This window comes from Trachypithecus francoisi, unplaced genomic scaffold (genome assembly GCF_009764315.1).
Source record: "Trachypithecus francoisi isolate TF-2019V2 unplaced genomic scaffold, Tfra_2.0 Lachesis_group9, whole genome shotgun sequence".
Taxonomy (NCBI): Eukaryota; Metazoa; Chordata; class Mammalia; order Primates; family Cercopithecidae; genus Trachypithecus; species Trachypithecus francoisi.
The window spans coordinates 19125064-19151070 of NW_022681474.1; the positions used below are offsets into that span (position 1 = coordinate 19125064).

General features: G+C 41.6%; 1 protein-coding gene across 1 annotated transcript in view; it reads right to left on the reverse strand.

Moving 5' to 3' along the window:
- Positions 1–214: 214 nt before the first annotated feature.
- Positions 215–26007, reverse strand: part of CUBN (cubilin) — a 332666-nt gene continuing 306873 nt past the window's right edge. The window contains 7 exon segments of the mRNA XM_033208657.1: positions 215–1323; positions 5134–5369; positions 7023–7188; positions 10799–10980; positions 12033–12180; positions 15206–15411; positions 15761–15923. Of these exon segments, the coding sequence (XP_033064548.1) occupies positions 1216–1323; positions 5134–5369; positions 7023–7188; positions 10799–10980; positions 12033–12180; positions 15206–15411; positions 15761–15923 (1209 nt within the window). The 3' untranslated portion in view covers positions 215–1215.

Here is a 26007-nt window from a genome sequence, read left to right on the forward strand (position 1 = left end):
AAATGAAGAAACTGAGCACAGAGAGATTATGTAAGCACTTAACTAGTAAAGTTAAAATTCAAACTCAGGCAGCTTGGCTCCAGAACTGATGCTCTGGAAGATTCATATATATATTGAATTCTTTGCCAAAATATAAAAATTAAACTTGAAAATTTATATATGCCCCATAGTGAAAGACAGAGTTTTAATAAGTCAAAAAATTAATGCAGCATAATTGTGTACAATTCAATAATGTTTATTATACCTAATTGAACATTCACAAGAAATTTATGCTTCTATATTATGATTAACTTTTGTTGTTCTTATTGTCATTTATGAGACAGGGTCTCAGTCCGTCGCCCAGGCTGGAGTACCATGGTTAATTCACAGGGTTTCACTGCAGCCTTAATCTACTGGGCTCAAGTGATCCTCCTGCTTCAACCTCCTGTGTAGCTGGAACCACAGGTGCATGCCACCATGCCTGGTTAATTTTTTGATTTTTTGTAGAAATAAGGTCTCACTTTGTTGCCCAGACTGGTCTCAAACTCCTAGGTTCAAGCAATCCTCCCACCATGGCCTCCCAATGTGCTGGGATTACAGGTATGAGCCACTGCCCCTGGCTATTATTATTAACTTTTAAAAATGTATATCATATATGCCATAATCATTTCCAAGTCTTTCAAAGTTTTTTTTAAATTTCAGCTCAAAATATTAGAATGAAATGCACACTCAAGACTAAAGAAGCTATGTTCTGTGTTTGAGAAAATGTACAAATATTGATTCTTTTTTTTTTTTTTTTTGAGATGGAGTCTCGCTATGTCACCCAGGCTGGAGTGCAGTGGTGTGATCTCAGCTCACTGCAAGCTCTGCCTCCTGGGTTCAAGCAATTCTCCTGCCTCAGCCTCTTGAGTGGCTGGGACTACAGGCACCCGCCACCACGCCTGGCTACTTTTTGTATTTTGAGTAGAGATGGGGTTTCACCATGTTGGCCAGACTGGTCTCAAACTCCTGACCTCAGGTGATCCACCTGCCTCGGCCTCCCAAAGTGCTGAGAATACAGGGGCGTGAGCCACCATGCCCGGCCTACAAATATCGATTCCATCCATGGCTTGGTGAAAACCATAAAAGTTCAGCTTATTCTCTGTGGCATCAGCAGGGGTCGTGTATAAAGATGGCAGAGTCCTGTCCAGCGTGCTGCAGAGGGGAAGTGCTGAGTGAACATGAGTTGTTACCCGCTTAGCTGTGCCAAGTTAATCGGAAAGCAGATGGATGCCGTGCATAATCAGCATGAAATTTTATGAAGACCTGATTTGAGGAAGCCACGAAGGGAGCTATGCTGGTGTCCTAAAATTGAAAAAACAAAAAATATCAAATTACATCTTTCACATATTTGAACGTTTGTTAGCCTAGAAACAAAGCACCACATAAAGAAACTTTACAGAATTTACGGTGAACCTGCATGTATTTCTTGAAGAATGAATGCAAATACTTTACAAAGGAATATTTCTGGGCGTGGGGAGTTGAGGGAAAATGGGGAAGGACTGCTAATGGGTACAGGGTTTCTTTTGGGGGGTAATGAGTAATGAAAGTGTCTCAAAATTGGCTGTGCTGATAATGGGCACACAGCTCTGTGAATCTACTAAAAACCACTGAATTGTATACTTTAAGGAGATGAATTATATGGTATGTAAATTGTATGTATGTAAATGTATGGTATATAAATTATATCTCAATAAAACTGTTATCAAAACATTTGAACTTCTTATTCAGGTTCTTACTGCAAATTTAATTTTTCTGAAATACATATGGAATTAAAATGATTATATTAAGTAAAACATACTATTTTCATCAATGTTTGTAGTTTCCTCTTGAGATTTATTTCACATACTTCTGTGGAACAGTGTGAGTGTGTGTGTGTGTTGGGGGGACAGATGGGTCCCTGTTGTCTCTCACTTTCTATGCATTCATTTGGCAAATATTGGTCAAGGCACTGCCACGCTGCAGGTATTGTTTTTAGTAGTAGGGACATAAAAAAAAGAGCAAAACAGGCAAAAAGCCCTGCTCTCATGATGCTTACATTACTGGCTTTTCCTGCCTCAGCCCTACCCCAAGTCATCAAAACAGACTTATTTCCAAGACACTCACTCGAGTAAGTGACACTCACTTACTCAAGTGAGTGTAGATTTTTCTCTGTAAGAGATACATCAAGGAATATACAATATTTTTATTCCTATGCACGTCTACTTTTTACTTCCATTTAAATGCTTCCAAATGTCAACAACTTATTTTATATTGACAAACTAATATGGACAGTCAACAGAAGTTTTAGAATCCCCTTTGATTATCCTTGTTTTTCCCGTTACTCTTTCATTTGCTAGATGTTCATATTCTGTAGCTGCAAGGGATATAGGATTTCCCTGTGAACAATGGTATTTACCATAATATAAAATATCTCCAAATCATGGTTTGTGTTTATATTAGCAAAATAAGGAGCTACCTCTGTATGTAAATTGTATGCATGTAAATATTGTATGTATGTAAATATTACAAATTTACATTTAACATACATATTTGCATGCATATTTACATATATAAAAAGTTGAATTGTATACCGAAGGAGTATACAATACATACAAGTTGTATACTTTTATATGTATACTCCTTCGGTATACAATTCAACTTTTTATACATACATACAACTTTTGTATGTATGTAACTATGCATGTAAATATGTATGTAAAATGTAAAAGTTATATGTATGTAAATATTAGCAAAATATTACAATTTACAAAAAGTTGTAAGTATGTAAATATTAGCAAAATAAGAGCTACCTCTGTATGTAAATTGACTTCATGTTTTACACTTATGTTTTACATTTTTTCATTTATGTTTAACATTTATAAAGTGTTAAAGAAATCGGTGGTACCTTTAAGAAAAAAAAAATTACATGTGACATTATATCCACATTCATAAAAGAAAATGTAAAACTGGGAAAATACTGTGAACACCAACAGTTTACAAAATTGATGCATCTCGCTATATATTTCAACTTAACGTGGCATTGGATTAAATGGCCGTCACTTCTCTCAGTGACTCGGTTTATACAAGACCAGGATATACTTGTTCTTTCTACCTTATGGTATTGTCATTCTGGGGATCAAATGGGGTTGTATGTTTGCAAGCCGCTGAAAAACATGCCCACAAAAAAAAAAAAACCCTACCAATATAAAGTCATTGTATTGTTAAACTTGTCTCTTTTCCTCCCTTTTGAAATGTTTGTAAATTTCAATTCAATGTCTGAGAGCTGATTAGCTTCTAAATCTGATGTGTGGCACATTTACTGGGGTCTCTCTCTGTGTGGTTTCTGTGCATCCCCGTGATACAGTGTCTGCTGGTCCTGTGATTACCATTTCTCACCAAGTAATATATAACTATATGTATAAAGATATCACTACCAAAAAGTTTATTAAGTGTTGTCTGTAGTTGCAAAAAGTTCAAGAGACCTATATGTCCACTTAGAGGGGCTTCGTTAAATAAATTAGACCACACTCATGCCATGGAATACTCTCCAAAACTTAAATATGATGCACCAGTGTTTTTATTGATATAAGATACTAATCATATATTGGTAAGTGGAAAAAACACACCATCAAACAGTAAAAAAAGTGCATGAAAATATATGCAAATATATTCAAAGAAAGGTGTTAAGAATATATGAGAATGCCCAGGGTTTTAGAAAAATTAGTCTATTTTCTGATACTTCTGAAAACAGCATTTATCAATTTTATAAATAGTAAGTTATACTTTAAAAACCATCTAGATTTCCAGCTGATACAGTTTTCTGTCTAGTTTGATTACAAAGCCTAAGATGATTAAACGGCAGAAAAATCAGAAACAGATACCCGCTTGCCAACAGCCAATTTTCCCTTACTTACTCTTGTTTTTTGAGATCGAGTCTGGCTCTGTTACCCAGGTTGGAGTGGAGTGGCGCCATCTCAGCTCACTGCAACTTCCGCCTCCAGGGCTCATGCAATTCTTTTGCCTTAGCCTCCCTAGTAGCTGGGATTACAGGCGTGTGCCACTATGCCAGCTAATTTTTGTATTTTTAGTAGAGACGGGATTTCCCCATGTTGGCCAGTCTAGTCTCAAACTTCTGACCTCAAGTGATCCTGGGAGCCTCCTCAAGGCCTGGGCCTCTCAAAGTGTTGGGATTACAGATGTGAGCCTTTACTCTCTTTAAGTATCTACTTGCACATCAAATGAGATGCTCGTAAGCACAGATGCCTGCAATATTGAATCAACGTCAGATTCTGAGTTGTTGTTTAGGGAAGATACCAGAGCTTTACAAAAACAAACTATCAGTCACCATTTCTGCAAAGAATTACAGCAGTTTTCAGCAAAAAGTAGATAAAATAGAGCCAGGTGTCCAAATTTTCTATAGTTCTATTTATGCAGAAATAAACATGGGTATTCAACCACAGGCAGTGCACTAACATCACAGAGGGAGCTTTTTAAAAAAAACAGCATGTTGTGACTCCTCCTTGGGAAATCCCGATTAGTGGGTTTTGGTGGGAACCGGAAGTCTAATGTAAGTAACTCCACAGGTGATCTGAGGCAGAGCCGATTTTGGTAACTCTTAATAGCAATTTAACGCAATGTCCACCAGATGGCACTCATGCTCCCAGAATAGAAAGGCAAGTCGGAAAACTGCTCAATTTGTTAAAGGCTGTGCTTCCTACTCTGCAAGTGTCTGCCTTTAAAAGTCTACACTAGGCCCGGAGCAGTGGCTCACCCCTGTAATCCCAGCACTTTCGGAGGCCGAAGCGGGCGGATCACCTGATGTCAGAAGTTCGAGACCAGCCTGGCCAACACGGCGAAATCCCCTCTCTACTAAAGTACAAAAATTAGCCGGGCGTGGCGGCGTGATGCACAGAAAGCACACAGCTGGCGCCTGTAATCCCAGCTACTCAGGAGGCTGAGGCAGAATTGCTTGAACCTGGGAGGTGGCGGCTGCAGTGAGCCGAGATTGCGTGCCACTGCACTCCAGTCTGGGCGACAAGAGCGAAATGCCGTCTCAAAAAAAAAAGTCTACACTAAGTGACTCTCATTGTCTAAAAACAACAAATGGGAATATAAAATGCTTGTTTTACTCACGCCTCCACAGTATGGTCCAGAGGATGGCGAGCTGGCGTTGGGCCCATCGTAGAGTGTGAGATAGTTCTGTACACAGTCTCCTGGATCGTCAATGCTGATAAAGTAGAAGTTGACGGTGACAAGCCTTCCAGCAGGAGCCACTAGGGCCCATTCACAGTGCGTGTTGTTTGGGTAGGTGCCTGGATAGCCAGGGCTGGTGAAGGAGCCTCTGTCTCCATAAAGAGTTCCACCACATCCTGCAAGAAAACAGGACAGGACATATAAGCCGTCCAGTCTGGCTTGTGAGGCAATACGATTTTATTTTCTTAAGGTGCTGAGACTCTCTGTGAGAATAATGGAGGCAGAAACCCCTTATCCTGTTCCTCTTCTTTGGGCTGCACCCTTTCTCCTCCCTTCCCCTGTCTTCCCATTGCCACCTCCACCTCTTCCATCCTCCACACACGTGCCTTTGCGTGCATTTCACGACCCCGGGAAAACTTCCTCCAGGACTGTACTTTAAAACTGGGTGTTGAGAGCAGAATGGAAAAAAAAAAAAAAAAAACACCTTGATAAACTGTGGAAGAAAATCAAGTTGTTCTCTGTGTGCTTTCGATGGTGTAGAGATGTTTGGGTGCCCTGAGTTGATGCTAATGATGCGAGTGAAGTAAAATTAGAAGTAAAATTCAGCGCTAAACTAAGAGGGAGTGTGTTATTGTAGGTGGTGGCACGAATGACTTCATTATAACAGTGACTTTACTGGGCTAATAACCACCAAGACTACCTCCATCTCAGTCTAGTGGGGCATTTTGGGCAACTCATTAATCTTGGTGGGTTCTGTTTTTGTTTTTGTTTTTTGAGATGGAGTCTTGCTCTGTCGCCCAGGCTGGAGTGCAGTGGCACGATCTTGGCTCACTTCAAGCTCTGCCTCCTGGGTTCATGGTGGGTTTTTTTTGTTTTTTTTGTTGGTTTTTTTTTTGAGACGGAGTCTTGCTCTGTCACCCAGGCTGGAGTGCAGTGGTGTGATCTCGGCTCACTACAGCCTCCATCTCCCAAGTTGAAGTGATTCTCCAGTCTCAGCCTCCCCAGTAGCTGGGATCTACACCCAGTTAATTTTTGTATTTTTAGCGGAGACGGGGTTTCACCATGTGGATCACGCTGGTCTGGAACTCCTGACCTCAGGTGATCCACCCGCCTTGGTCTCCCAGGGATTATAGGCGTGAGCCACAGCACCTAGCCTAATCTTGGGTGTTTTATTTGCTCGTTGATAAAATTTGAGCATTGGAGATCATCTTTAAGCTTCCTTTGGGTGTCAAGATTCCGTTACCACAATTGTCTTAATAGAACCCTTTTCTTAAGATATTTAAAGTGAATTCTGTTTATCTTTCTTATTTTGAAGATATTTTGGTATTTCGAGACATTTCATAAAAGTATTTCTCCTCTCTTGCATTAAATGTATTGACATGACTTAAATTTTCTTTAGTTGTTTGATAAACAGCCAACCAAAAATGTGACACGGGTGGATCACCTGAGTTCAGGAGTTCGAGACCAGCCTGGCCAATATGGGGAAATCCTGTCTCTACTAAAAATACAAAAATTAGCTGGGCATGGTGGCGTATGCCTGTAATCTCAGCTACTTGGGAGACTGAGGTAGGAGAATCACTTGAACCCAGGAGGTGGAGGTTGTAGTGGGCCAAGATCACACCACTGCACTCCAGCCTGGGTGACAGAGCGAGACTCCATTTCAAAAACAAAAAAAGTAATCTGTACTTTCATGGTTAAAAATCTCTATTCTTAACATAAACTAATCAGGTACACAGGTAGCTAAAAATATAAGGTTACTTTGCCTTTTTCTGTTAGACACCTCCTGGTTTTCTCACACTACGTTCCCGTACAAAGTGCAAATGTCTTACCAGAGGGTGATGAAGTCCAGACGATTTCATATCCACGATCAGAAGTTACACTATCACTCTTAAATCGTAGGTACAGTTCATTATTTTGAGAGAAGACAGGGCTTGGTAGCAGAGCTCCACAGTACTTGCCTAGTAATGGTGAATTGCTGTTACTTCCATTTCTCACCTTTAGGAAAGAGTCATTCATTATTAACCTCACACTTTCCTCTCTAAGGTATACACATTAAAATGGGAGACAATTTGAATGATGACACTGTTTGGAAAAGCTTTGTCTTTTTTATAGTTAAGAATGAAGGGTTTTCTGAAAATACATGCAGAAGTCACCTTCACCTGCAAAGGGGAAAAATGTTCCACGTGTAGATCAAAAAACATTTGCATTTTGATTCAGAAATATCTGTTAACCTATAGTAATTAAAACACCAGGCAGCTTTTTTATGCCATAGTTTGTGCTGTGATCCTGCAGCCTTTGCTTATGGGGAAACATTTTGGAGAATGTAGGTAAAGTGAATTTTTAAAAGGTGGGGATGGGTGGGGGCAATGTTGCCTGCTCTGTTTCCAGTCAACTATTACACCTTTTTCAGTGTGTGTGTGTGTGTGTGTGTGTGTGCACGTGTTTCCGATTAAAAATTACTTGGCTATAAAGGGGCTATGAAAAAATACAATGCAAAGTATAATAAAGTTCAGAACAAAAGGAATTTCTACATGGGCAAAGGACAGAGTTATAAATCTATACAATGTCTGTTGTTAAATGTGTTCTACAAACACATTCCCAGGCCTCGCTGCTTTTTCGTTTCAACTTATTTTCGAGTAGACACATATAAAAACAGGAGATGAGCTGGTGTTTTACGGGGAGAGAGAACCACATTGTGAACTGAACCACTTTCTGTCCCGCAGCCTGGCTCCTACCCAGCATTCACAACCAGCCCTTCTTCCAGGAGGGCTCTCGACGCTTCCTACAGAAACGTTACGCAGGCAATGTATGCTGGAACCCGACTGACATGTGGAAATGCTGATTTTACTGATCTGTGTATTCAAAATATTGGAAGTTCCTCTGTTCCCTTTATAATTCCATGGTTTAAACTTTGGTTAATTGGTTAATTGCTGGTATCTTAAGTCACAGAGTTAAGACATCTTGCTGGGCTGTGTTTATCAGGTGAGATTCCTTTTAGGTCTATGTAGTAGCCCATGGGAGAGAATAATGCCTTTTTAGTGCTTTGGGGATTATTTTGCTACGCGTTTAAACAAAGTAGCCTTGCCATGACAGAGTAGCCAGTCATCCACTAAAAGATGGGAGGGCTGCCATGTATAAGACCTGCCATCACCATGCTCTTGAGTTTGGGTGTTTTTCCCTTGGGGTCCTCTTTTAAAATGCCATTGCTCTGAGAGGAGCAGTGAGATACTAATTTCCACTGACATTGCTGACAACTTGTCTTATTCACTTTCCTCTCCTAGGAGGAATGGGACGACTGAGAGCAGTAGGCATCTCTGGGACATCAGGGGATCCTGAAAGGGGAGGTAAAGGCAGGAAAACACTAGCAGATTCCAAGCGTGGTCTAGAGCTCAGCCCTTGCTTGGGAGTAACACAGTAAGAATCCTCAGTCAGACATTTCCGTTTCCACTGCAGTTCACAAGAACGGAATGCTGAGGCTTCCTGGTACAACTGCCGAGAAACTATGCCTACAGTCTCCCCACTGAGAGCCAGACGGGGCCACATTTTAGAGGCCTAAGTGGTGGTTTCCTTTCTTTGCTTATGGGACAGGAAGTTTCAGATCCATTCTGTGGAGTAATGACAGACAGCTAGGAGGAGGAGTTCTCACTCTCCATGGCTGGAAAGCAAGGCTTTGCTTCCCAGCATCTATCAGGCAAATGGCAAACGCTGACTCTGATCAATAATGGTCCATTCAAGCTGGAGTGAGTTAAGAGTTAGTTGCACTGTGACTCCAACCTAACGGGATTATTCCATCTTTCCTCCAGATCCCGCTCCCCTCATTCTTTCTGCTTTACACTTCATATAAATATTTGGATCTCCATGGTGGGGGAGGTACATAGGTCCAAGCTGAATAACCTGACCGGCACAAAGAATAACTGTATTTGTCTCTTCATTTCCTTCCTGCTACATACATCTTTTGGTCTCCCGTCATGGCGAGTATTCCTTTAGAAAAGGCATGAGCTTCCTCTGAGTGTTATTTATAGCACTGTATGTTGAGGCTATTGATTAATAAAGGATTTAGATGAATTCCAAAGGGGAGAGCTTTCCAGGATGATAAAACTCTGCATCAGGAATCATGTTGAAGCTAAACCCATATGCAAAGACCATGTGCCGGGACACCCTTCCTGGACAGGCTGGGCAGAAGGTGACAGCAGCCCTAGAAGCCAAATCAGATGAGGGGGTTGCAGGAGAGAAAAGAAAGAAGAAAGAAAAGAAAGAAGGCCCTTGGTGCTAAGAAGCTGAAGATGTTTTGTTGGGAACAAAGGCTGAAGCTACCAAGAAACTAGCAGCTGAACAGAAGCCCGCTGGAAAGAATCCTCCCACAGAAGGAAAGGAGCCTGCTGCATACACCGGTACATTTGTCTATGCTACAAAGATCAAACCATCTTGGGCAGCTTATTTTGAATGAAGTCCTGATCAAAGAGGCAGTGAGAAAAAAAATAAAATAAAAAATACAACTCCAGATCAGGTGTAGACGAACAAGCACACTTTTTGGAAACTTTACTGAAGACTCTTGTGTGGTGAAACAAAGCCAACTGAGAGACAGTCAGGTTGAGGTTTAGATTTAAACTCCGCTCACAGAAGAATTCAGCATCCTTATGTTCTTGGGTCTTAGGTTCCATCTCAGTACATTTCCTAAGGATGAATGTATTTTCAACAGAGCTTGCACAGCTTACAACCCCATGAGCTCTGGGGTTTTCTGGCAAAACACAGGTGCTGAGTTCCACACACTGGGTCCACATCAGATGAGGCTTATTCAGACTGTCTCCTGCCTATGAGCAATGATGTTCATGTCCCATCTCACATGCCCAATGCAGGTGATGGGGCAGAAAGAGCACAGAGGGAGCTCATCGGGGGCACTGGAGGATCCCAAAGGTTCAAGCCCAAGAGGCGCATGGCTCTGCCTGCTCCAGGTGCAAGGGGGGCTTCTCTCTCAGTGTGTCCTGGGGTGGGAGTGTAGGGTGGGTGGGTGGAGGATGCGCAAACAGCAAAGTCACTTCTGTGCCCAAATTCAAGTTCTGGAGTTGTGGTGGAGAAAGGACAGAGCACACCTCCTGTGACCAGAGAGCACTTATTCAAGGAAAAACACTTGTCTTTAGAGGATGCTGACAATGCCCCAAACTTACTGTAGTAAGGGAAATGACGTGAGCTATTTGGTATCATTCTGTTTCATTTGAAGAATCAGCATGTTGTCCTTACACTTCCCTCTGATCCTTTTATGTCTCAACTTACATATTGCTCTCTTAAGCCTTCTAGTTCCCAGACTGAGTTGGGGACTCCTACCCAGGCTGGACCCAGTTAGTCCTTTACACATCGTGCTGTAATTGGCTATACTCCATCGGTCCTTCCCACCAGACTAGGAGTCTCCTGAGGGCCCTGAGGTTCCCAATTTCTGGTGTTTGGACTGGTGTTCTGTAAATGTTTAGGGAATAAAAGGGTAATGAATAAATTAATGAAACAAATAAGAATCATATAGTATTAGCAGCACTAGAGAAAAGATGTAAAATCTTAAGTGATCCACCATCTTTTAAATAATTCATTCAAATGACATTCAAATGCATGTTACCTCCAAGAAATCGTTTCTGCATTCAACTGAGTTCTCGATGCCAAATGAATGAAAAAAGAGAGAAATGGTGTGGTTCTGGGGGGCCGTGACAGTAATGGTGCAATCCATGTCACTGTTATAGTTATCTGGCCATCCAGGGCTCCTCAGGTTGCCAAATGCCTTGTGATAGTCTCTGTTGCAATCTTAGAGGAAAAATATGCATAATTAATGTATGCATTCCAGTATGTAGTGCTCTTTCAACTTCACAGAAATCATTCAAAAAGATCACTACATTTAAACAAACTTTAGAAAAAGTAATCCAGCTTCTTTGTTTATCTTTGAGATAATTGAGACCCTGAGCAGTGAAGTGAATGGCAAGCGGCACACACAGGTGCAATGCAGCAGCTCGTTCGCAAAAACACCCCTACGGGAAGCACTACACAGGAGGCTTCTCCTTTAAAGACGAATACTCGAGCATCCTTTGAGCTTTTCTGATCACACGGAGGTGGAAGTGGCTAGCATTCAGACTCTCTTTTCAACAAGGACGCTACCTCCAAGACAGAGTTTTGCACAAGGATTTTAAATCCATTGGTGAGTTATTTGTGGCAAATCATTCTTTACCTTTTTTATGTTTGTTTTTGGTAAAAAAAAATACCAAAAGTACTTTTGTTTGTTTTAATCAAAGGCAGCTTTCATTTGAATCAGTTCAAAATAAGTAGTAAATAAAGTGTTCTGTGAAAATAAACATCTCAGTGATGGTAATCAGGTAGGCCTTTCAAGGATTTTTGATTTTTACAAAATAATTTTCTAAGATTTTCAATTTTGTGAAAATACTAAAAACCTTTGAAATATAAACTTAAATGGGCAAACTGTATAATATGAGAATTATATTTTGATAAAGCTTTTGTAAATAAATATATATATTTCTTGTAAATAAAAATATATATTCAATGTGGTTAAGTGGATAATTAAAAAGACAACTGGTATATTTTCAAAATCCACTATATACTCTGAAGAAAATGCTAGCATTCTAACCATCTTGGTTAGTATTATATTCTCTTTAGCTCTTTAGAAACCGACTTTAGTAATTTGCGAAATTGGGCCTGGGTTCTAGTTAAGAGATGGGTGTGGTTTCTGTTAACAAATCCTAATTTACTCACAGGACTCAATTCTAGAAATAATTGTAATTATTCTAGGAATAATTGTAATGATCATGGCAGCTTTTCTGAATCAAAGATGAAGTTCCAGGGCTCACCTGCTATCTGATAGGTGAAACTCATCCTAGAGTTTCTGTTTACAACTCCAGATTTGAAAATGACAATTGCAGTACTCATAGAAGAATAAAACACTGGCACAGCTGAAGCATTTCTGCCACAGAACTTAATTCTTGAATTTCCGTGACCCTGAAGTGAAATGGGAGCCAAATCATGTTAGATTTAGTTTTAGAAGAGAACAGGCCATAACGGAAATCAGACTGCGTATAAAAGTATGGCTTATTTAACCATGGAAACTAGCTCTGTTGTTGGAAGTGCTCTGCAAGAAGACTCACATTGGGCTTGGAATCCACACAAGTTGTACCTTCCCAGAGGGGCGGGAGGAGGGGAGGCAAAGTTTTTACTGAAACCACAGACACTTCCCTGCTGAAAACAAGACCCCTTGCGTCTCATGCAACTTCCTAGCTGAGGCCTGTGCCATTGCTCTGAGGATCGCCGGACTGTTTGAGAGCTCACTGGATCTCCCCTCCTGGGGCTTTTGCCATTGTCCTGAGCTCCATGGGACTAATAACCACCATCGCCCTGATCCAGCCCTTGCTGCCCCTTAGCAAATCTAGTCAGAGCCTTTGGTTCCACTGCACATCCCCCAAGCCAGCAGGGGCCCGTCAGGAGGTCCCGGTTCCCCTTTGTAACACTAGGGCAACCCTCGTCACCTCTCAAAAACCTGGAGTGAATGCAGTCGAATGCCCATCAGTTCTTGGGTAAAAACAAGTTGTACCAAAGTCAGGGTATTTGCAGCCTCCCTGTCACAGGAAAGTCTCTAATATCTGCAGTCCTTAGGAACTTACTGAAAGACACCACCTGTCTCTGCTTGCAAAACTCCTGTAACTGCTCGGGGGCTTCCACCCCTCCTTCCCACTGTCTCCTGCTCTTGGTCCTTGTCTAACTTTGCTGTATCCTGTGAACTTTAAACACACTGTCAGTCATTCTCTGTATACGTCCCCCGCCTTTCCACTTTGTGGCCTCAGCAAAACCTGGTTCTCCAGCAGCCTCCTGGTAGAGGCTGTTCTTTCCCATGCTCCACAGCTCATTGAGTAGGAAGGGTGGGGAGCCAGCCTCAGGGGAAGGGAGGGATGCTCCATATTCCCCACCGCAGCTTCCACCCTCGTCTCAAAATTGGTTTTCCTTCGAGGGTCTCTACCTCTGGCCAAAGATATTCTCACCATTCTCATCACTCTCATTTACTTTTCTCCCAGTTACTTCCCTTCATTTATGAAAGACTTGAGGTGTCTCAGCTCACAGTAATCTCCTGCCCCCAATTTCCCTTCTGAACCCTTTAGAGATTTCGGTGTTTTTACAGACAAGCCATTAAACACCTTCACTTTGTATTTCTTAACCCCAGTGACTTCCATCTCTGCATCTCTGTTCATCTCCAATGCCAGCTAACCACCGTACATCCTCTGTAACCACCCTACACATCATTCCTTCAAGATCTGCCAATTAGGGCTGCTCTGTCTACTCTTGGATACCCCGAGAATCCCAGTTTCTCGGGGCTCATCCGTCATTGTTTGTCTTTCCTCCCTACCTACCCAGTCTGAAACCCTTTATTGTTTCCTGTATTCATTCAGTGGAAAACATTATTCAGTCATGACAAACACTGGGTCTTACTCGAGGCTGCTCCAGCTGCTGTTATGTTCCAGCTGGTGCCTCGTGCCCTGAAAGTGCCATTCTGTGCCCCACTTAGTGGTCCACCCTGATCCCCATTGTCTTAGCTTCATGAAGCCGGGGGAAATTGAAAGAGCTTTCACCCAAAGGGCCTTGTTCCACTTGACTCTAAGTCCTCTAGGGTACCACTGGGTAATAGGGATTTTGTCCTGAAAACAATTACCAACGGAATAACGATAACCTAGCATCTTGTCCACCTAGGGAGCTCATCTCAGTGTCTATGCTTTGCACAAAACTCAGCAAGTCCAGGGCCTATTCAGCTGCCAGCACATTTCACACCTCTCCACACTGGAGTCAGACAAACTGGACTTTTCTCTCCCCAGCAAGACCACGTGAGAAGCAGGGGACCCCAGATTTATAATGAAGAGGACCTTGAAAACTCAGAAGACGACAGATGGGACTCTACTAGTCCAGCATATGGGGCTTTGACCATGACATTTTACTGGAATGAACTGGGGAGGGTTAGTTGCTCCCCAAACTGCAGAAAGACAATCTAGGTATTCTCAGATGTTCTCCCGGTATCCATCCTCAGTTCATGGCCACTCCCTTTACATATTTTCCCAGATAATCTCATTCTTCTCATTATTTCAATTACCTATCATGATAATGATGATTCACAAAAATCTTCGGGCCTTTGGTCAACATCCCACTTTGTATCCAACTGTATCCTCAACATCTTATTCCAGAGGAAATACAGACTCAGCATTTTTTAAAGTTCAAAGTGACTTTTTGTTGTTGAGACGAAGTCTCGCTCTGTCGCCCAGGTTGGAGAGCAGTGGCACGATCTTGGCTCACTGCAACGTCCGCCTCCCAGGTTCCAGGTTCAAACGATTCTTCTGCTTCAGTTTCCCAAGTAACTGGGATTACAGGCGCACACCACTGTACCTGGCTAATCGTTTGTATTTTTAGTAGAGACAGGGTTTCACCACATTGGCCAGGCTGGTCTTGAACTCCTGACCTCAGGTAATCCACCAGCCTCAGCCTCCCAAAGTGCTGGGATTACAAGTGTGAGCCACCACGCCCAGCCTTTTATGACCTGTGAGACTAGTGCCAAACAGCCTCTTTACTGATTCTCTTGTGTTCTGTATTGACCCTTTCAATTCAACCTATACGTAAATCCCACTAACTATAAGTATTTCTCCAAGCATGGTCTGTGGAGCTCTGGTATTGGCACCAAAACACCAGAGGTGTTTGTCAAAAATTCAGATAAAAGGGGATTCAGTCTCTGAGGGTGGGCCAGGGAGGATGCACTTTTAAGATGCATCTTAATGCATTCTTAGGCACATGAAGCTTTGAGAGCTCTGGACCTACATGACCAAGTTCAAGTTTCTCGATACCTGATTGGAGGGCTTTGTGTACAGATAAAAAACACATTAAGCTGGAACTAACTTAGAAAATTATTTAATCATGGCTTCATTACTTCAAGTGTTTTGCAAATACTGGTGAAAAGGTCACTAGATGCGACAGTCATTCATCCTATAATTGTTACCTGTGGTGAGTCCTGAAGCTCTAAGTAATTCTGCGTGCAGTCTTGCGAGGTCAGCTGTAACGCCCACACAGTTATCTTGACCTGCTGATGTGGAGGGGCGTCAATGACCCAAGTACAGGTGGAAAATGGGACCTCTGGGTCTGATGAATTGGGTGATGAAATATTTTGTGGGGTCCAAGTGGCATTGTATGTTCCACCACAAGGCACTGGGGAGGGAAGAAAAAGCAACACAGGAGACATTTTATTCATGTTGCATCTCAGGCAATCTTTAAAATTCTGTCTTCCCTGCCTCCCACCCCAGAGGACCTATATTTTCATCATTCTATTAAGAATTCAAGGTTTATATCCTTGACTAAAGATTGTATCAAATTTGTACCACAGATTAAACATAGAGTAATTAACATGGTGTTTAGCAATTGACATTGAGTTTAGATAGTAATTGACATTGAGTTTAGTAATTAACATTGAAATTTCGATATAATAAACGGGGCATTCTTTTCAGTACACAAATACATGTGTATTTCATAACTTATAAAAATGCTTCTATTTACTCACTGTCCATGATGGTGTATGTAGCATGAAATCCTTCCCTTTCTAATACCAAATCACTGACGAATTGAACCGTAAGGAAGTTACCAGAAGAGATAAAAGGAGCAGGTAGGGTGGAACCACAAAATGTTCCAGCCAAGTTCGCATTTTCACTATCCCCATCGTATAACTGAGAAGAAAAACAATTCATTACTTCTCCATTATTTACAAAAAAGTTGCATGTTTTACACTAAATTGGATGTGAAGTCACAGTAGGTCACGATTAAACATTTTACATTGATGTTCTTAGAGGTGGTTGTAACTTAGGAACAGAATTAGAATTGGATTGATTATATTATGACTTTCAGTAAAAACCTGGTATGATGTCTAACATTTTCTTCCTCTTTGGGAAAGTAATACATGATTTTAAAAAGGCTGTTATGAGAGTCCACTTACCCACTGCTACCTTAATCTCCACACTTACTAAGACTCTGGCCCCAGCTGCTCTGATCTCTTGCCTAGATGATCACGGGCGCCTCCCAGGAAGCCTCTGATTCTGCTCTTGTTGCTCTTTAGTCTATTCTCAAAATGTCAGCCAGAGGATACTGTTAAAATGTAAGTCAGACCAGGTCACTGCTCTGCTGAAACCCTCCTATCTGCTTCCCATCCACTCAATAGAACAGCCAAAGCCGTCACAATGGCCTTCTCTCCTCTCCCACCCCTCACCTTTCTGATCTAATTTCTTATTGTCTCCACTTTGTTCATTCCACGTCTTGGGCCAAACCAGGCATGCTTTTACTTCTTGGGTATGGTATTTGCTGTTCGCTTTGCCTGGAATGCTCTTCCCTGTACATCCACATAGTTTGTCCTCGTACGTTCCTTCAGGTCTTTACTCACATATCCCCAATTCAGACGGGCGTTGTGGCACACGCCTGTAATCCCAGCTACTCGGGAGGCTGAGGCAGGAGAATCGCTTGAATCTAGGAGGTGGAGGTTACAGTGAGCTGAGATGATGTCACTGCACTCCATCCTGGGTGACAGTGCAATACTGTCTCAAAAAAAAAGGTATCCCCAACTCAATAAGGCCTTCCTGATGCAAACTCTCCCAACATTCCCATTTCCTTTCCCGCTTGATTTTTCTCCACAGAAGTATTATCTTCTTCTATATACTACATATTTAGCTTTTTTTTTTTTTTTTTTTGATATAAGGTCTCACTCTGTTGCCCAGGCTGGAGTGCAGTGCTGCAATCACAGTTCACTGCAACCTTGAACTTCTGGGCTCAAGTGATCCTCCCACCTCAGCCTCCCAAGTACCTGGGACTACAGGTGCACACCACCACGCCTAGCTAATTAAAAAAATTTTTAGAGATGGGGTCTTGTTATGTTGTCCAGGCTAAACTTGCTTATTTCATTGTCTTTCCCTCTGAAGAGAATACAAGTTCCATGAATGCACAGGTTTATTTTCTGCTCGCTGCCATGTTCCCAGTTTTTAGAAAAGTGTCTGCACATGAGAGGAACTCAATAAAAATCTAATAAATAAGCAAGTACTTTGATTCCTCTCTCCCACTAGCCCTCCCAAAACTGTTCTCCCCGAGCCATCTTTACCTCAATGTTTCAAGCCTACAACTTTAGTCATCTCTGATTCCTCTCTCTCTCTCTTCACTCCACAACCACTCCATTCTATCTTCAAAATATATCCCAGAGGGCTCCACCTCCAGGTGACCACCATCGTCCTTCACCTGTTCCCACTGAAACATCTTAATAGACCTAATTCCGGAGCAGCCATAGTATTCTCCACTGAACTGCCTGCATGTCTGCAAACTCCAATGAGATGATGCTCCTGCTCTGTCTAAAATGCTCCAGCAGATCCCCGTTGCACCTAAAGTAAAATTCCAGCTCCTTCCCACGGTCTGCAAGCCCCAGCTGCTCTGGCCTGTGCCTCCTTCCTGGGCCACCCGCACCTCACAACTGGCTGCACTTCCTTCATCCCAGGAGGAGGACTGCCCACGGCCCTGCTCCTGTGGCTCTTCCTTCTTCAGCTGAAACTGAGTCCGCACAGCTAAGGACTCCCTGTCATGGGCCCTCATCTCACATGTCACCTCTTCAGAGAAGCCAATGCTATTGAATGTTGCCCTCTCCCAGCGTCATTCTGTTTTATTTTCCTATTATAATCAAAACTGATCTTATTTATTGTTTATTTGCTTTGTCTGGTCTCTTTCCCAACAAGGATGTAAGTCCCATGGGTGGGGAGATGGAGACTCTGTCTGACTTCTTCATTGTAGTGTTGCCAGCACCCAGGACAATTTCGAGCCATGGCATCCTTCTAGAAACATCCATTGAAATAGTGGGTACTTGGATTTCTCTCAAATACATAACTAGAAAACATTTTCTTCTGAGTAATCTTCATTGTATTTCTAAAATGAGTATCTGTGTGTATCTAACTCCAAATATTAAATTCGTAACAGAGCTATGATGTGTTCAAGGCCTCAGAACAACCAAGACCATGACCACTGACATTATTCTAAAGCGCTAGGATTATATAAGACAGGAATGACAAAAACCCGTCATTGCAAAAGAAAAAGAAATGCACCACTAGATGGCACTGTCTTTCCAACTGAAACGATTTTCGTTACTTCAGAATCAGATGAAACTCGCTTTCCTAATCTTCACCCCTTTGTTTCATGAAAGAACACATTTGCCAAGTTTTAGGTTATGCACTTTTTCCGGTAAACAAGTTAAAATTTCATAATAATCATTGCTGTCTTTATGATCACATTTATATTAGCAAGCATTTTTATTCTGGGACCTAAGTGCCAGGCCTCTGTGCTAGATCCTATGCATACAAGGATGTATAAAGCCCTTTCTAGACCTTCAAGACATAAGACTCTCTCATGAACAAAGGAGAGTAAAGGTCTACAAATTAAATATACAGATACATATATTTGTGTATATATGCACATATACTATATATACACATAAATATGTGTGTATATAAATTATATACAAAATAGAGAAAAATAAGTGCTACAATAAAAGAATGGGAGTGTATCATGAGAACCCACTTGATGGAGACAGACATCTGGGTTGGTCCTTAAATGTAAGTACAGACCTTCCAGACCTGCCATGCGCGGTGGCTAATGCCTGTAATCCCACCACTTTGGGAGGTTGAGGCAGGTGAGTGACCTGAGGTCGGGAGTTACAGACCAGTCTGACCAACATGGAGAAGCCCCGTCTCTATTAAAAATACAAAATTAGCTAGACATGGTGGCGCATGCCTCTAATCCCAGCTACTCGGGAGGCTGAGGCAGGAGAATTGCTTGAACCTGGGAGGCAGAGTGAGCCAAGATTGCACCACTGCACTCCAGCATGGGCAAGAAGAGCGAAACTCTGTCTCAAAAAAAACAAAACAAAAAAAATCTTCCAGACCTACAAAACAGGAAGAGTATCCCAGCCAGACAGACATGAATGCCAGGCCATGGAAGTGTGAAATGCATGGCGTGTGTCAACAACTTCTGACCCCCTTCACTGGGACTGGAGGCTAGGGTGAGAGAACAGGAGAAATGACGAAGTCCAACAAACAAAGCTGTGAGGTTCCATACATTTCATCCAAGGAGTCTGGATCTGATCCTACATGATGTGAGATTGGATTTGGGTTTTACACGGATAACTGGTCAATGTGAAGGAAGGAGGAGGCAGAAGCCAGGGCTGGATGGAAGGAAATGACATGTACGCCTGGCCCCAAGCTGGTCTTGTGTTAGTTCATTCATTGCCACAGTAAGATTTCTCCTAAGTGAGTTGAAATGGCTTGTGGCCTCGGGATAACCGACATAGGAGGCTCTAAACTCCTGTGCGTCAAGTCCAAGATCTCTATCTGCTCTGTTGTTCTCTGATAACACTAAATCTCTGCTACAGACTTTTGCCAGGTTGCCCTACAGTGCGTTGCGGGGTCCCCTATCCAATGATGAAGCGGGGGAATCATATATAAACTGGGATATAAATGGTGCCTTTAGGATCTACACCAGTATAAGCAGCTACGGGCCGCATTCTGGGAGCATACATTTTCTGGCACAAATGCGATGGACCTGGAGCTTGAATTACATTCTAAGTCTTGTGGATGTGGGTAAGTGCTGAGAAGAATGTTATATTTTCTCAACTTTTAGAACTCTGATAGTTTTAGAATCTGCTAAAGAGCTGGGAGCATACATTTCCTGGTACAACTGCAAAGGACCTGGAGCTTGAATTACATTCTAAGTCTTGCAGATGAGAAGAATGTTATATTTTCTCAACTTTTAGAACTCTGATAGTTTTAGAATCTGCTAAAGATCCTGAAGGCATTGTACAAATAATTTAGTGGCAGGTAGGCTCTGCTACGACCATGGCAAAATCCCACACTTCACCCAGCTATTGACTTGAGCAGTTAGAAAAACTGGGAAAGAAAATTTTCGGATTTTAATTTCTATGAACTTTTAATGCACAAGCACAATAGACTTTGATCTTGGACTATAATTCTTTTCAAATGTAATAATTTCATATATTAATATCCTTAGGACTTTATCTTTTAATCTTTTCCTGGGAATTTGATCACAAGAGGATTTTGATACTCTTCCTGGGAGCAGAATCTTAGAGTATCTTCATGAATTCTTTGATCTTATGGCAGAACCTCTGCTGGGATCTGCTGGGCAACACTCCAGGGCATAATTTAGTATGGGAAGAAGAATAGAGAGTGACTTTTCAGGTTTGGGGCTAAACTCTGACCCATTTTGAAATCTTCTGGAGAAAGAAAAGTTATACTAGTTCCAGATGTCTGGGAAAAAGCCACAAAGAAGCAATGATTAGAATCAGCTCTACAAGAGAAGGAGTTTTCCTAGTATTGTTTTCTAAAATCTCAATGTTCTTTTCTAGTTCTTAGAGCAATGTCTAGAATATAGTAGGTATGCTAATTAACACTGATTGAATGAAAGAATGAATGAATGGTAGGTATGACCTGTGGACAGGAACGTGATGCCTTCCATAGACTGCTGATCCTCTCCCCAAAGATGGACAGCCCCTCCTCAGCTCCAGTGTCTGACACAGACTGAATGGTTAAGCCCGGTGCATTAAGTTAGACCTTCTCAATGAGGTCAGTACCACCCCGGAGGGAGTGCTTTGCACAAGTGTGGTGGTTTTGGGGTCATCACTATAATTTGGGGCTATAACAGACACTTAGTAATTCACAGGACAGTTTAGCAAAGTGAAAACTTATGTCCCACATAACTTTTGAATGACCTGTCAAACATTTGTGTAAAAAAAAAACAAAAACTTGTTTATAATTATTTGATCCCAGAACCTAAATCCATTTTATATATAAACACAAAAATATTTTTGCACAATTTTGATATGCACCAAATTTCCAGAAATGCAATTATTGTGTAAGCTGAGGGCAGACTATACTTTGGTTTAGAAATGTTTGAGTTTTTCCACCATTTTGGAAACTCACGTTGCAGATGGTGATGCTGCTATTGGCATGCGGGCTGAAAATATAACCCACCCATATTTGTTTAAATTTATACTTTTTACTCACCACCATTCTATATATAAAAGGAATCTATTTTATTATGTGACTTTGTGTAGCAGTGTTAGAGTATTTATATACGCGAAGACACACTATTTTATATATTTTCCTTTTATTTCTCCTTTTCATTGCCTTTAGGATAGGATAGTGATTTTTTTTTTTTTTTGAGATGGAGTCTTGCTCTGTCACCCAGGCTGGAGTGCAATGGCTTGCTCTTGGCTCACTGCAACCTCTGCCTCCTGGGTTCAAGCGATTCCCCTGCCTCAGCCTCCTGAGTAGCTGGGATTACAGGCACCCGCCACCATGCCCGGCTAATTTTTGTATTTTTAGTAGAGACAGGGTTTCACCATATTGGTCAGGCTGGTCTTGAACTCCTGACCTCAGGTGATCTGCCTGCCTCAGCCTCCCAAAGTGCTGGGATTACAGGAGTGAGCCACTGCACCCAGAAGTATAGTGATTTTTTGAAATTACATTATGGGTAGGTTATACCATAGATGACGTTCACTTCAGGTGGGAAAGGAAGCATTACAGAATATTGGCTATGAAAAGGGGCAGTGACACCTGTAATCCCAGCACTTTGGGAGGCCAAGGTAGGTGGATCGCCTGAGGTCAGGAGTTTGAGACCAGCCTGGCCAACATGGTGAAACCCCATCTCTACTAAAAATACAAAAATTAGCTGGGCATGGTGGCGCATGTCTGTGATCCCAGCAACGTGGGAGGCTGAGGCAGGAGAAGCCCTTGAACCCAGGAGGCGGAGGTTGCAGTGAGCCGAGATCGCACCATCGCACTCCAGCCTGGGTGACAAGAGAGAAATTTCATCTCAATAAAAAAAGAAAAAGAGAAAGAAAAGGACACTGGTGGGCTGAGGAAAAACTGGGCAATGTTAGGATGGGGACATCTCTCTGCTGGTTCCATATTTCCTGGCAGAAAAAGTCAGCTAGGTTCATGCTCCTCTCAATTTTGTAAAGGGTAACAAAAAGGAGTGTTTCTCTTCATTTTGTAAATCCCAGCTCAGCCATCCCCCTCTAGAAAGCCTCTCCTGAACCCCAAAACACAGCCAATCAGAGCCTCTTCTGCTCTGCCCTTCTATGTTGTTTCTACTTATGATCTTGGTCATGTTATACAACATGTTATACAACGTGACAAAAATGTCCATTATTTAAATGTATTTTATTTGTACTTTAAATGTAATTATTTAAATGTATATTATTTGCTTACATGTCAGTCTCCTACACTTTACCAGTAGCTCCTCAAGGAGCTTGAACTCTTCAAGATATGACTTTAACTGTCTACATCTCCAGTGATGCTGGTACAGGGTCTGGCACATACCCTTGCCAACTAACTCTTTCTGCAATGGATATGATGTGGATTGCGACAGAGACCGCTCAGTGACATGCACAATTCACTAGGTGATTCAGTTACTGTAATTACTCTCTAAGTCAACCCTTTCACAAGCATGATAGAATTATGAATGAATAATGGAATTGGTATGATTTTACTTGTATTATCTACCACAGAGTTCAGTTAAATTAGCTTTTCTAATAAGTGATTTGATTATAATCTCTAAAACAAATCTAAAAGTATTCAAATGTCCCATTTTTCACAGAAAAATCTCTTTAATAAAGAAAGCTCCACGCTCCACATTCCAAGGGCTATTCTTTGATCTGCCAGTTAACTGGTAGTTGGAAATGTTGCCAATTGAAGGAAATTGCTTTTCCAAAGGGGAAAACAAGAATAGTTCTGAATAGAATTTATTTGAAAAAAACGATATTTTATTTTGAAGCAAGAAAATAACTCTTTGTTTTTGACATTGCAGTTTCTGACCTGAATGAATTGCAGACATTCAGAAAATGACAAGCTGTTTTGATGATATTATCAAATCACCCTCCATAAAAATGGATCTTAAGAGTAAATCCAATCAACTCTTCCAGCAGGGCCATACTCAAAACATTCTATAAGAATTTAAAATTGTAATTATATATGCAAATCCATTATTTTTAGTTTTTAAGAAAAAGAAATTCCATAGTGCCCATGCCTATTTGGAATTACTCCAAGGGGGGAAAAAAGGGAGGTAAATTTATTTACAATTTATGTCAGGTACAGTGCTAAACGCTCTGGTACACATAATTTTAATCCTCAAACTGCCTTTCACGTTAGGTACTATTATGTGCTTTAAAGAAAAATAGATGAAATGATGAGGAATCGGGAAGATTAGGAAATTTGTCTGACAGCAAAATTGGGTTAGAGTTCTCATACCGTCTGTCTCTAAACCTTATTACCTGTCTGTAAAACCAGGGGAGCTCTCAACAGTTTTGAATTCAGCTTTAGGACTGCTCTAGTCATTTTGGTCTCTCCCAGTCTTTTTTTTTTTTTCGAAAGTATCTTACTCTGTTGCCCAGGCTGGAGTGCAGTGATGTAATTACGACTCACTGCAGCTTCTACCTCCTGGGTCCAGGGGATCCTTCCACCTCAGTCTCCTGAGAAGCTGGTACCATAGGTGCACACCACCACACCCAGATAATTTTTTTGTATTTTTTGTAGAGACAGGGTCTCACTCTGTTGCCAGGGCTTGTCTCAAACTTCTGAGCTCAAGCAACCAGCCGACCTCTGCCTCCCAAAGTGCTGAGATTACAGATGTTGAGTCACCGCACCCGGCCAGCCAGGTCTCATTTTAGGAAAGGAGAATTCAACCGGAATTGACATTCCTTGCTATCTTTAGTCTTTCATGAACTCCTTTGATCCAGCTTCTGTGCCAATACTTTATTAAAATGGTTGTCATCCAGAGCAATGAGGCTGTTCTTCATCTCTTCCTTTCTTGGCCTCTACTTTACAATTTAATTGTATTGACCATCCATGCCTTGTAAAAGAACCCTCCTGCCCCTTGACTTCAGGGATACTACACTTTTCTTGGTCTTCACATTTATTTTTTCATGACACCTCTGTTTCTTTTCCTGCCCCTTTTGCCTTGTCCAACTGCCTCCTTGGATACCTTTCCTGGAGCTGAGAGCCTGACTCTGGAATCCATGCAGACTCCCTCTAAGAAAGCATCCTTTCTCCTGATGGAAGGAAGGCTCTTTGCTGCATCCTCTCTATTCATGGAGCTGTCTTCTCACTGGAGCCCCATTCCATTCTCTGCCCACTGCAGTGTCACTTGTCTGTTTTGCTCTCACCAAAACCACACTGTTATTTTTCTGGTCTCTCAACCTTAGCCCTTTTCAGAGTAAAAACATAAGCATATAATTCAGTGCTCAAATGGGTATTCCTTCCACACATTTTCCTTCCTTTTCTTTTAAAATAATTTTCTTTAAAGTTTATTGCAATCCTAGAACTTAAGTTTATCTTGCACCCCTCTTGCCACTGCTGCCATGGCTGCACCCCTGATCGACCTCCTCACCTAGAAAGGACCTCTCTCTGGAGCCCTCCCAGCCTCCTCTCCTTCCAGGTCCCACAGTTACTGATTTCAGGTTAGTCTTCCCCAGCTACTGCTCTTATCACATCACTCATTGGAAAACCTTCAACCACTCCTTATTTTCAGCCACACAAAGTCTAAAGTCATTAGTTTGACTTTCAGGATCCTTTGTAATCTTGGTATTTCTTTACATAGGCCATCTTATTTCTTGCTACTCTTTAGCACTATTCTGCTTCAATAGAGCCAGCCTCTTTACTCTTTCAAGAACATGCACATATCAAGTTCTACGACTTTTTGAAAATGTTCACCTTGCCTGAATTCTCTCCTGTCTTAAGTTTTCCCTCGCTCTATCAAGTCTTTCTTGATCATGCCAGAACTTCATGAACTTTCTTTCCTTTTAAGCTTGCACATTGCTTCAAGCCTGCGTCAAATGCATTCATTAGCGCTTAAATGCTGACTCTCCTGAACTGTGCATTCTTAATTTGCATGTGTCATCCCATAATTTTCTAATCAGACTTAAGATCCTCATAAATAGAAATCTTGCCATACTTTTTATTTTTCCCCTGAGAGTGCAGTAGTAAACATTGATTGATGCTACTTAACACTTGTAATCTGAACCCATATAACCTGATAGGTATAATAATTTATATTAAAGTCATTAAAAATTGAACAGAAGTTTCTTGATTTACTTTCTTATTTTATTTATTTATTTTTTTGAGATGGACTCTTGCTCTGTCACCCAGGCTGGAGTGCAGTGGCGAGATCTCAGCTCACTGCAACCTCCACCTCCCAGGTTCAAATGATTCTCCTGCCTCAGCCTCCCAAGAAGCTGGGATTAAAGGCACCCGCCACCATGCCCAGCTAACTTTTTGTATTTTTAGTAGAGACAGGGTTTCACCATGTTGGCTAGGCTGGTCTCAAATTCCTGGCCTCAAGTGATCTGCCCACCTTGGCCTCCCAAAGTGCTGGAATTACAGGCGTGAGCCACTGTGCCCAGCCTTGATTTACCTTTAATGGGATTTCAGAACCATTTTAATATCTAAACATAATGTGATAAGCAAATCTATAAGCCTAAGAAATAGACAAATTAAGAGGTGATTATTTGTGTCACTGACATTGTTTATTTCAGGATTTGCCAAAGCTCCTTTGAGTATCTCTCTCCAGAAAACCAACCTTCCCACAGATCGTCTCTTGCAAGACACTGATGAACAGGAGATTTAAATGCTAATGTTAGAAGCCAGTCACACAAAATATTTGAGTCACCCATATTAAAGATTAACTTGATATGAAGATAGAGCATCTATAATATTAAAT